We start from the raw sequence: 11,438 nt of genomic DNA on the forward strand, positions 1-11,438 counted from the left end.
CGCTGAAAAAAACTAAAGCGCTTACGATAGAGAACTTCTTGCAGCTTTTGCATGTGTGAAATACTTCAAATACCTGCTTGAAGGAAGACCGTTTACCCTTTATACTGACCATAAACCTCTCTCGTTTGCATTCAGGCAAAAGTTGGAAAAAGCTTCACCCAGGCAGTTGAGACAGCTTGATTTTATCAGTTAATATACTACTGATATTCGTCACATCTCAGGTAAAGACAATTTTATCTCTCGTTTGCATTCAGGCAAAAGTTGGAGAAAGCTTCACCCAGGCAGTTGAGACAGCTTGATTTTATCAGTTAATATACTACTGATATTCGTCACATCTCAGGTAAAGACAATTTTATTGCTGATACTTTGTCTAGAATAGAAGAAATAGACATATCTCCATCCTTTTCCCTCGAGAAAATAGCTCATGATCAACTGTCTGACCCTGAACTTACCCATATTCTACAAAGCCGAACCACTTCTCTGAATATTCAAAAATTCAAATTTGGCCATATTGAGATTTACTGTGACGTATCGCAGGACAAACTTAGACCTTTCCTGCCGAAGAAGATGAATTTTAGTGATCATTTTGTACAACTTATCTAAATTTGGTAAAAATCCATCGAGTAGTTATTGCTTGGGTCTTAAGTTATTTTTCTCCTCTATCACAGCATTAATCACCCTGGAGCCCGATCGTCGCAGAAACTTCTCGCCTGTAGATTTGTATGGCCCTCAATGAACAAAGACATAAGAAGCTGGATAAAAACTTGTTTGGAGTGTCAAAGATCCAAAGTTCACCGGCACACTCAATCCGTTCCTGCTAGTATTCCTATGCCTTCTGTTCGATTCACGCATATTAATGTGGACATTGTAGGTCCTCTTCCCCTTGCAGATGGTTTCCGGTACTGCCTGACAATAATGATACCTACTCAAGTGATGCTTGAAAAAAAATTCCGTTGAATAGAGGACTTGTGGCATGAACACTTGAGTATCAGTTTGAGTCTCAGTGACAGTTTTATAATATCAGCCTACATCTCATGGTCAAACAAGTTCCTACCTACTTATTTCTCTCAGAGAGATCTAACTGGTGGTGGTGTCGTTGTTGTTGGTGGTGTTTTTGTTGTTGTTAATGGCTTAGCTAAGGCCGGGGGTTGATGGTCTTCAGCCAAGTTTATTTGGCTTGTCTTGAACCACATATTAATATGTGCGAGCAACCATCGTGAAGACTTGGCCTTGGTATTTTAAAGCCATAGTATTACCCCTTTAGAAAACTGTCAGCTAGCTAGGCTGGTTAAGGAGGTTGCTGGTCTACTCCCTGTTTATAGTCCCCCAGCCAGCCTGGGAGGCTCTTGCCAATAATTGAGTTAAAATCTCCCATGACTATTAATTCTTCACTGTCGTTACATACTGTGTTAATTAGTTTTCCCCATCAAGTAGTGTCCAAACTCCAAATCACCAAAACTGTAGAAGAACCGAGAAAAGTTCAAAAATGTCATTTGCTCACTTGGAGACCAGGACAAGAAAGTCAAGACTAAAGGTCTTGATGGTGCAAACGAAAGCTCGATCATACAGATCCAGAAGCAGTACAATTCGCAACTAGCGGTGTTCAATCTAAAGGCTTCAAACCTTGATGACGAGTGGAAAAGATGGAAGCTGCACTTTGCAATATTCATGAAGGCTGCTGGTCTGGACAAAGAAGACAATGAACGGAAAGTCAGTCTCTTGCTCCACCATATGGGTCCAGCATCTCTCCCTATATTCATGTCATTTAGGTCTGGACAAAGAAGACAATGAACGGAAAGTCAGTCTCTTGCTCCACCATATGGGTCCAGCATCTCTCCCTATATTCATGTCATTTAACAAAGAGTTGCATAAACTTACTCAAGATGAATTGACAAACAAATCACAGCCTACCTTATTCCCGCCTCCCGGTACTCCCGATATTTCTTTGTTAGAATTTTGACTTTGGTTAGAAGTCAGAAGTAATTCTTCTGACTTTTTCCACTGTGATTCTTTCATTTTCCACTGTGATACTTTTCTATTTACTCATAGAAAGTACAGGTTTTTAGTTTGCTGTCGTCAAGTCAGTGTTTATATTCATGTAAATTGTACCCGTCTCTGTTCACTCTTTGAAGTCTTTGATTTTTGCATTTTGGTCCGTGTGCACATCACATAGGTTAAGCTAAGCTATTGAAGAGACAAATGAGAAGAAGAAGACTGACATGAAGAAAAAGATTGAAGAGATTGAAAAGACTAAGGAGAAGAAGACTGACTTGAAGAAAAGGATTGAAGAGATTGAAAAGACAAATGAGAAGAAGAAGACTGACGAGAAGAAAAAGATTGAAAAGACTGAGGAGAAGAAGACTGACTTGAAGAAAAAGATTGAAGAGATTGAAAAGACAAATGAGAAGAAGATAGACAGGAAAACTCAAAACCATTATCGACAAATTTTGGTTGATAAAATTGGCTAGAATACAACTTGGACCATATGTGGACCAGATTAGAAGTACACTACACACAAAAATGTTGCTCACATGAAAATGTTGTTTTTTGTAAGTATATCACACAGCATGGCCATGCCTTGGCCACGCCTAGCAGTGTAGCTGCTAGTCTATATTATAAAACAATTACCTAGTGTGTGTGTGTGTGTTTGAATGCCCACAACTTTCTAGATTAGGCCAAACATGGTAAAAACAGGAAGCTAGCTCTCGGGGAGCAAATCCAGGGGGTTCAGTGTAGAAATTTAGCCAGAAAAACTCAAAGCCCTCAACAAACTTTGGCTGATAAAATTGTCTAGAATATAGAATTTCTATTTTTATTGAATACAGAGTGAAGTCATTGAGGACGTTAACAACAACTATTTTAGTGAATAATCTAACATGCTAAAAACAGGAAGCAAGCCCCTGGCCAGCAAAACTGCTATTTAATATAAAATGCTCTGTTCCCTTTCAGATATCTAATCTACTACCATCCTCCACAAAAGGTGTAGTCATCAAGGCGAAGAGGAACCGGGTTCTTTCATGTTTGTGCTGAGGAAAGAAGGTCAAACCAAGGAAGAAGCTTTAAGATGGAAGACTGAATTTGAGGACAGTGCTCAAACAACTTTTCGAGTTTCCAAGACCTATGGAGAGAATTCAGAGAAAATCATTTTCAAGGTGAGTTTTTTTTGCCCATGGCTGAAGTTCATTAATAAATCATAGAAAAATCAATCCTGTGATTATTTCAAAATAATTTCAAAAAATATTTTCTGTGATCTTTAATTTATCATGGAAACATGGAAATGCTAATCCTGTGATTATTGCTTGTGAACAGGTGTGCTTTTGACAAGTTCCCTTGTTGGTTTTGCATCAAAAGACAATGCTTCATTGTTTAAACTCTTCAGGATTGTTATGTATCCTTTTGTAGCTTTTAGTAATCTTTTCTCTTTCTCTCTCTCTCTCATTATGTTACAGAAAAAGTTTCACTGCATCCACAACATATTTCCCAAGCCTAGTTACAAGGGTTGTCATGAGAAACATACCAAGCGTCAGGCAAGATTGGATCTTCTTGTGAAGCCCCAAATGAAAAGGTAAAAAAAAGAAGACCCCCCCCCCCCAATGAACTAGTAATAATAAGAACCTCCATTATGATATGTTTAAAATAGCAAAGTTCTAATAAAAATACACTTTGTTTCTGTTTCAGATGGACTATCTCAGCACACGGCGAGGCAAAGATTTGCCTGCCCAAATTAGGTCTTTACTCCAGATCCAGATGCCCTGCCAACCATTGATTTTCCTGGACTAAGAGAGTTGTTTCTACAATACTTGGACATGGACTTCTGGGAAGTTGTATCAGAAAAAACCAACATCTACCACTGTCAAAATTCCTCAAAACACGAGACTCTCCACTGCACACCTGAGGAAATATTAAAGTTTGTAGCAGTTGAAATTCTCATGGGTTGTTTGAGACTACCTCAGGCCAGATTGTATTGGTGCCGGGAAATCAACATTGGTATTGTATCAGAAATAATGCCACGTAATAGGTACTATGAAATAAGGAACAATATTCATTTTGTAAACAATTTAGCAGATCAGACTTCAAATAAGCTGTGGAAAGTTCAACCACTAATTACAGCAGTAAGAAACAAGTGTCTAACTTTACCCAGGTCTAGTCACCTAGCTATTGACGAACAAATGATCCCTTTTGCAGGAAAGTGTGATATGAGAACATTCATGCCATCCAAGCCCAACCCACTGGGGCTGAAGAATTTTGTAATGGCGTCCCCAGATGGTTTGATTCTTGATTTTCATGTGTACACTGGAAAAGGATTTCTCCCTGATGATGTAATGAAAACCATGGGTTTGGGAGCTGGAATTGTTACAAAACTTTGTGAAACTGTGGACCAGAAAAACACATGTGTAGTTTACACTGATAGATATTTCACCAGTTTGAAGTGTGCAGAAGTTCTGTTGGAAAAAAACATCTATCTAACAGGTACAGTGAGAAGTGACAGGACAGGGGAAGCTGTGAAGAAACTCAAATCTGATAAACAAATGAAAAGGGGTGATACCTCAGAAGTCGTGGATGATAAAGATAAAGTAGCAGTCTTGAAATGGAAGGACAATAAATCAGTTTTAGTCATGTCAACAAATGTAGGAAGTCAAGCAGCAACTAGTTGCACAAGATGGTCACAAGAACAAAAAAGAAGAATTGAAGTGACTCAACCATGTGCTATAAAAATGTACAACAAGAACATGGGGGGCATTGACCTCCATGATCGATTGATAGCATATTATAGAAGCTATATTAGAACTAGGAAATGGCCAGTCAGAGTGTTCAACCATTTTGTGGACCTGGTCATTGTAAACTGTTGGCTGACGTACCGAAGAGATATCAATGCAAGAGATGTTCCAAGAAATGAGAGACTGTCCCTATTAGAATACAGATTTCGAGTTGCCAAACTCCTTGCATTCTCTGCCACAAGCACTCCAGTCACTCGTTCTTCTGGAGGAATCATTGATTCAAACACTGAAGATGAAGATGAAACTGAAAGAGTCACAGAGAAAGAAAAGAAGAAAAGTTGTGCCTCAGGCTTGCAACGAGTTGAAATATGATGGGTTTGGCCATCTGCCAAGACACAAAGATGGAGACAAATATCATTCAAAATGTAGGCTCCCTAACTGCAAAGGGAAAACCAAAACTGGCCAACCTCAGTGGTGCAGTGGTTAGCGTGGTGGACTTCGGATCTGGAGGTTGGTGGTTCGAGTCCAAGTCAAGTCAAAAATTTAGCGTAGTGCATTAAGCAGGGAACGACATTTGTGACAAGCATTTATGCTTAACACAATTAAAATTAAAAAAAAAAAAAAAAATGTGTGTTAAATGCAAAGTGTATCTTTGTATTAACAACAACTGTTTCCTTTCTTATCACCAAAGAGAGTAGGACAATACCTATCCAATGGAAAATAACAATTCAATTTCCTGGCTATTCATAATTGAATTTATATATATAAAAAAAACCTATTTTATTAAGTTTGTTTTATACATATAGTTGTAGTTTTTTGTACCTATAGTTTTTTTGTTGCTTTTTGTCAACTATTGCTCTACTGTTTTCTTGAAGTTCAATAAAAAATCTAGTTTTCTGAAATGACAAAGTATTTTTCAATTTGACTGCCCTGGCTACCAAAGACCTCTGTGGAGGAGCTCAAAATAAACACTGTTCCAGATGAGCTACATCTTTCGTTTTTTTTTTAGATGAATTTTAGTGATCATTTTGTACAACTTATCTAAATTTGGTAAAAATCCATCGAGTAGTTATTGCTTGGGTCTTAAGTTCTTAAGAGGATACAACTGTCACTGACACTCAATCTGATACCTACTCAAGTGATGCTTGAAAAAAAATTCCGTTGAATAGAGGACTTGTGGCATGAACACTTGAGTATCAGTTTGAGTCTCAGTGACAGTTTTATAATATCAGCCTACATCTCATGGTCAAACAAGTTCCTACCTACTTATTTCTCTCAGAGAGATCTAACTGGTGGTGGTGTCGTTGTTGTTGGTGGTGTTTTTGTTGTTGTTAATGGCTTAGCTAAGGCCGGGGGTTGATGGTCTTCAGCCAAGTTTATTTGGCTTGTCTTGAACCACATATTAATATGTGCGAGCAACCATCGTGCAAATGAGCTTTGATCTCGAAATTTGTCGCGACGACCTGTGAACTCAAAGCGAGAAAGTTTTAGATAACACTTCAGTCGATCATTTAAGACCGGTTTTAGCGTCATCTATGTTAAGCTACGCCGAGCAAGGCCAATAAATGGATGGGTGACTTGAACATTATATTGGGAATAAAGGGAGAACGGGCTCTAGTCTTGATTTTAAATCATTACATAAAAGTAAAACCAAAAAATCAAATCAAGAATAATAATAAAATGAATATTAAATAAAATAGGTAGGTACATAAATATTGATTTTCCTTAACCAAGATCGAAAAATTCCCGGAGGGACGGGCCCCGCTTGTTTTTAGATGAATTTTAGTGATCATTTTGTACAACTTATCTAAATTTGGTAAAAATCCATCGAGTAGTTATTGCTTGGGTCTTAAGTTCTTAAGAGGATACAACTGTCACTGACACTCAATCTGATACCTACTCAAGTGATGCTTGAAAAAAAATTCCGTTGAATAGAGGACTTGTGGCATGAACACTTGAGTATCAGTTTGAGTCTCACCACCTTTAAATTTAAATGATCCTGGAACCTCACCTATAAATGATCCTGGAATCCCACCTTTAAATGATCCTGGAACCCCACATAATTTTCTATTTTGCCCCAATTTTGTTCTCATTCTATCTTCTTACATTTAACAGTTGTGACTGTCATGCTAAAGGTAACCGCCTTTTTATAATCGATCATATTTCACAAGTGAAATTCCTTATAGACAGTGGGGTCGATGTTTCTGTAACCCCAATTTTGTTCTCATTCTATCTTCTTACATTTAACAGTTGTGAGTGTCATGCTAAAGGTAACCGCCTTTTTATAATCGATCATATTTCACAAGTGAAATTCCTTATAGACAGTGGGGCCGATGTTTCTGTAATTCCTGCTAACATAATTAAAGACAGGGGAAATATAGCAGATGTGTGTCTTTTCGCAGCTAATGGAACGAAAATTCCTACATATGGTAAACGCTTGGTTTCTATCCATATTTCACTTGTAATGGCGTCCCCAGATGGTTTGATTCTTGATTTTCATGTGTACACTGGAAAAGGATTTCTCCCTGATGATGTAATGAAAACCATGGGTTTGGGAGCTGGAATTGTTACAAAACTTTGTGAAACTGTGGACCAGAAAAACACATGTGTAGTTTACACTGATAGATATTTCACCAGTTTGAAGTGTACAGAAGTTCTGTTGGAAAAAAAAACATCTATCTAACAGGTACAGTGAGAAGTGACAGGACAGGGGAAGCTGTGAAGAAACTCAAATCTGATAAACAAATGAAAAGGGGTGATACCTCAGAAGTCGTGGATGATAAAGATAAAGTAGCAGTCTTGAAATGGAAGGACAATAAATCAGTTTTAGTCATGTCAACAAATGTAGGAAGTCAAGCAGCAACTAGTTGCACAAGATGGTCACAAGAACAAAAAAGAAGAATTGAAGTGACTCAACCATGTGCTATAAAAATGTACAACAAGAACATGGGGGGCATTGACCTCCATGATCGATTGATAGCATATTATAGAAGCTATATTAGAACTAGGAAATGGCCAGTCAGAGTGTTCAACCATTTTGTGGACCTGGTCATTGTAAACTGTTGGCTGACGTACCGAAGAGATATCAATGCAAGAGATGTTCCAAGAAATGAGAGACTGTCCCTATTAGAATACAGATTTCGAGTTGCCAAACTCCTTGCATTCTCTGCCACAAGCACTCCAGTCACTCGTTCTTCTGGAGGAATCATTGATTCAAACACTGAAGATGAAGATGAAACTGAAAGAGTCACAGAGAAAGAAAAGAAGAAAAGTTGTGCCTCAGGCTTGCAACGAGTTGAAATATGATGGGTTTGGCCATCTGCCAAGACACAAAGATGGAGAAAAATATCATTCAAAATGTAGGCTCCCTAACTGCAAAGGGAAAACCAAAACTGGCCAACCTCAGTGGTGCAGTGGTTAGCGTGGTGGACTTCGGATCTGGAGGTTGGTGGTTCGAGTCCAAGTCAAGTCAAAATTTTAGCGTAGTGCATTAAGCAGGGAACGACATTTGTGACAAGCATTTATGCTTAACACAATTAAAATTAAAACAAATATCATTCAAAATGTAGGCTCCCTAACTGCAAAGGGAAAACCAAAATAATGTGTGTTAAATGCAAAGTGTATCTTTGTATTACCAACAACTGTTTCCTTTCTTATCACCAAAGAGAGTAGGACAATACCTATCCAATGGAAAATAACAATTCAATTTCCTGGCTATTCATAATTGAATTTATATATATAAAAAAAACCTATTTTATTAAGTTTGTTTTATACATATAGTTGTAGTTTTTTGTACCTATAGTTTTTTTGTTGCTTTTTGTCAACTATTGCTCTACTGTTTTCTTGAAGTTCAATAAAAAATCTAGTTTTCTGAAATGACAAAGTATTTTTCAATTTGACTGCCCTGGCTACCAACCTCTGTGGAGGACCTCAAAATAAACACTGTTCCAGATGAGCTACATCTTTCGTTTTTTTTTTAGATGAATTTTAGTGATCATTTTGTACAACTTATCTAAATTTGGTAAAAATCCATCGAGTAGTTATTGCTTGGGTCTTAAGTTCGGAAAGGAAACAGGAACACATGAATACGGAACAGCCTTTTGTGTGAGAAGTGACATTCTATCTAGTGTACTTGCCTTCAATCCGGTAAATGAGAGAATATGCTACATCAGAATAAAAGCAAGATGGTTCAACCTGTCGATTGTGAACGCTTATGCCCCAACCAACGAAAAAGAAGATGCTATCAAAGACTGCTTCTACGATGATCTTTCAGATGCCTGGAGCTCAATCCCAAATCATGATATAAAGATCCTCCTGGGGGATTTTAATGCAAAAATTGGCAAAGAGGAGATTTTTCACCCGACAATTGGAACTGAGAGCCTGCATGACACCAGCACAGACAACGGGATTAGACTGGTAAATTTTGCAATTTCAACAAGCATGAATGTCAGATCGACTACCTTCCCACACAAATCAGCACATAAAGAGACATGGAATTCCAGAGATGGTAGAACATCCAACCAAATCGACCACATCCTCATCAGTAACAGGCACAGGTCAACCATTAGTGACATTCGAGCTTTCAGAGGTGCTGAGATAGGATCAGACCACAACCTTGTAATAGCCACTGTTAAAGCAAAACTAAGAACCACCCAAAAACTCAAAAGAGGATACATCAAGAAACCAGATCTAGAAAAGCTGCAATCTCCGAGCGAGGTAATTAGATACTGTGTGGAGGTGGAAAATAGATTTCAAGCCTTAGAACGCAATGATGAAGAAGACTGCAACGTAACCTGGAACAACATTAAGGAGGTGATCCTGGCAGCAGGGGAGAAGTGTCTACCCAGCCGGACCAAAGCCAAGAAGAAATGGTTTGACAATGAATGCCAAGATCTAGTAAACCAGACAATTCATAAAAGGAGAGAATGGCTACAAGCAGGCAAAAATGAAACTACCACCAAAGCCTATAAAGATGCCCAAAAACAATGTAGCAAATTATTTAGAAAGAAGAAAAAGATGTTCGTGAAAACACAGATAACGTCAATCCAAAATGACTACGAACATCTTTTTCTTCTTTCTAAATAAATTGCTACAATACACCTAAGGCACAGAGGTAAAAGAAAAGCTCTCTGTGGCAAGGAAAAGAGCGGGAAATTTACAACTTTGGAAAAAAAAAAAAAAAATGCAAATGCAAAGCAAAAAGTTTTTGAATTTAAAATTTGATTTTGGATTAAAAATTGGAAGATTTGGAAGAAAACTAGAAAACATAAAGATCAAATCATCTAAAATCAAACGAAATAAAGGAAGGTAGGAGGCAAAGGTGAGTAATGTTCCTACCTTTTCAAATCTCATGAAAAATACTGTCTTTTTTATTAACCCACATCCCACCTGTTAACCTTTTGCGGACAGATTCATGTGTCACATGAAATCATGGTTCCGCCATTATGGTAGGAGAAATATAACTTAAATCTGGCGATATATTTAATTAAATGAAATATGTTTCCTTTTTGTTCACAGGAGGTGGTAAACATGCTGTGGCTTTTGTCACATGGTTACACAGAAGAAGCAATGATCCCCCGTAACATCTGTAGAATGCTATTGGAAGAAATCACACCTTTCAAGTGTCAGCTCTAATATTCTTCCAGTAGCACGGTAGCAGCAGAGATGGGTAAATCTGTGCCCCTGACACAGGTAGACAGCTTTGGATTATCAAACTTCCTCAACTTTTTGGAAGGAAATGTATCCAAGGAGTATGCTATACTCTCAAAAAGGGTTTGGTGGATCTCTATCCATTCATAAACTTATTGTTGAGTGGCTGATTTACAACCCTGGGGCCAGCAACACCACTGATGCGTATGATAGTTTCATACGGTCTATCCATTCATAAACTTATTGTTGAGTGGCTGATTTACAACCCTGGGGCCAGCAACACCACTGATGCGTATGATAGTTTCATACGGTTCTGCAACACAGCAATGCAGAGCTTCAGCATTGCTGAGTGTCTAAAGAAAACACAAGGCCAGACATCATCACCATTGTGGCATGACCTTAGGTATGGAAGAGTAACAGCTTCTAAAATTTACGAAGCTAGTAGGTGGTTGCCCAGGGATCTGGTGCTGGTCAGCCAAATACTTGGGGCTCAAAAGGTCAAAAACAACCATGCAATGGAAAGAGGTCGGATGCTGGAGCCACTGGTTTGTGCAGAGCTGGAAAAAGTTAAAAAAAAATCATGTTGGTCTGGCCTTGAATAGGGAGTACCCCATTTTTGGGGCATCACCTGATGGAGTGATGGGAGATTCAGTGGTGGAAATTAAATGCCCCATTTCTGAGGAAACTTTCAAAAAGTACTTTGACAGTACCATGAAAAAACCATCTGCAAAGTATGCGGCACAGTTGCCCAGGGATCTGGTGCTGGTCAGCCAAATACTTGGGGCTCAAAAGGTCAAAAACAACCATGCAATGGAAAGAGGTCGGATGCTGGAGCCACTGGTTTGTGCAGAGCTGGAAAAAGTAAAAAAAAAATCATGTTGGTCTGGCCTTGAATAGGGAGTACCCCATTTTTGGGGCATCACCTGATGGAGTGATGGGAGATTCAGTGGTGGAAATTAAATGCCCCATTTCTGAGGAAACTTTCAAAAAGTACTTTGACAGTACCATGAAAAAACCATCTGCAAAGTATGCGGCGCAGATCATGCTGCAGATGTTGTTTTTCAACAAAGT

The 11,438-nt window shown here is 38.4% G+C and overlaps 5 protein-coding genes across 5 annotated transcripts; all 5 read left to right on the forward strand.

The window, feature by feature from the left end:
- The first annotated feature begins 2,468 nt into the window (after window positions 1–2,468).
- On the forward strand, window positions 2,469–3,766 carry LOC113471023. Its single transcript, XM_026829862.1, has 3 exons — window positions 2,469–3,152; window positions 3,450–3,565; window positions 3,679–3,766. The coding sequence occupies exons 1-3, from the start codon at window positions 3,018–3,020 to the stop codon at window positions 3,764–3,766; spliced, it is 339 nt and encodes a 112-aa protein (XP_026685663.1). The 5' UTR covers window positions 2,469–3,017.
- Window positions 3,767–3,806: 40 nt separating this feature from the next.
- LOC103517938 (piggyBac transposable element-derived protein 3-like) lies at window positions 3,807–5,090 on the forward strand. Its single transcript, XM_008482984.1, has one exon. The coding sequence runs from the start codon at window positions 3,807–3,809 to the stop codon at window positions 5,088–5,090; it is 1,284 nt and encodes a 427-aa protein (XP_008481206.1).
- Window positions 5,091–7,187: 2,097 nt separating this feature from the next.
- On the forward strand, window positions 7,188–8,774 carry LOC113471018 (piggyBac transposable element-derived protein 3-like). Its single transcript, XM_026829857.1, has 2 exons — window positions 7,188–8,081; window positions 8,288–8,774. Exon 1 carries the CDS (start codon window positions 7,464–7,466, stop codon window positions 8,022–8,024), a length of 561 nt encoding a protein of 186 aa, XP_026685658.1. The 5' UTR covers window positions 7,188–7,463; the 3' UTR covers window positions 8,025–8,081; window positions 8,288–8,774.
- Window positions 8,775–9,158: 384 nt separating this feature from the next.
- On the forward strand, window positions 9,159–10,352 carry LOC103517939. Its single transcript, XM_026829863.1, has 2 exons — window positions 9,159–9,692; window positions 10,236–10,352. The coding sequence occupies exons 1-2, from the start codon at window positions 9,159–9,161 to the stop codon at window positions 10,350–10,352; spliced, it is 651 nt and encodes a 216-aa protein (XP_026685664.1).
- LOC113471019 lies at window positions 10,202–11,099 on the forward strand. The gene is made up of 2 exons (XM_026829858.1): window positions 10,202–10,580; window positions 10,669–11,099. Exons 1-2 carry the CDS (start codon window positions 10,456–10,458, stop codon window positions 10,967–10,969), a joined length of 426 nt encoding a protein of 141 aa, XP_026685659.1. The 5' UTR covers window positions 10,202–10,455; the 3' UTR covers window positions 10,970–11,099.
- Window positions 11,100–11,438: the final 339 nt, after the last annotated feature.

Source organism: Diaphorina citri, unplaced genomic scaffold, assembly GCF_000475195.1.
Source record: "Diaphorina citri unplaced genomic scaffold, Diaci psyllid genome assembly version 1.1 scaffold2011, whole genome shotgun sequence".
In the NCBI taxonomy this organism is placed as follows: Eukaryota; Metazoa; Arthropoda; class Insecta; order Hemiptera; family Psyllidae; genus Diaphorina; species Diaphorina citri.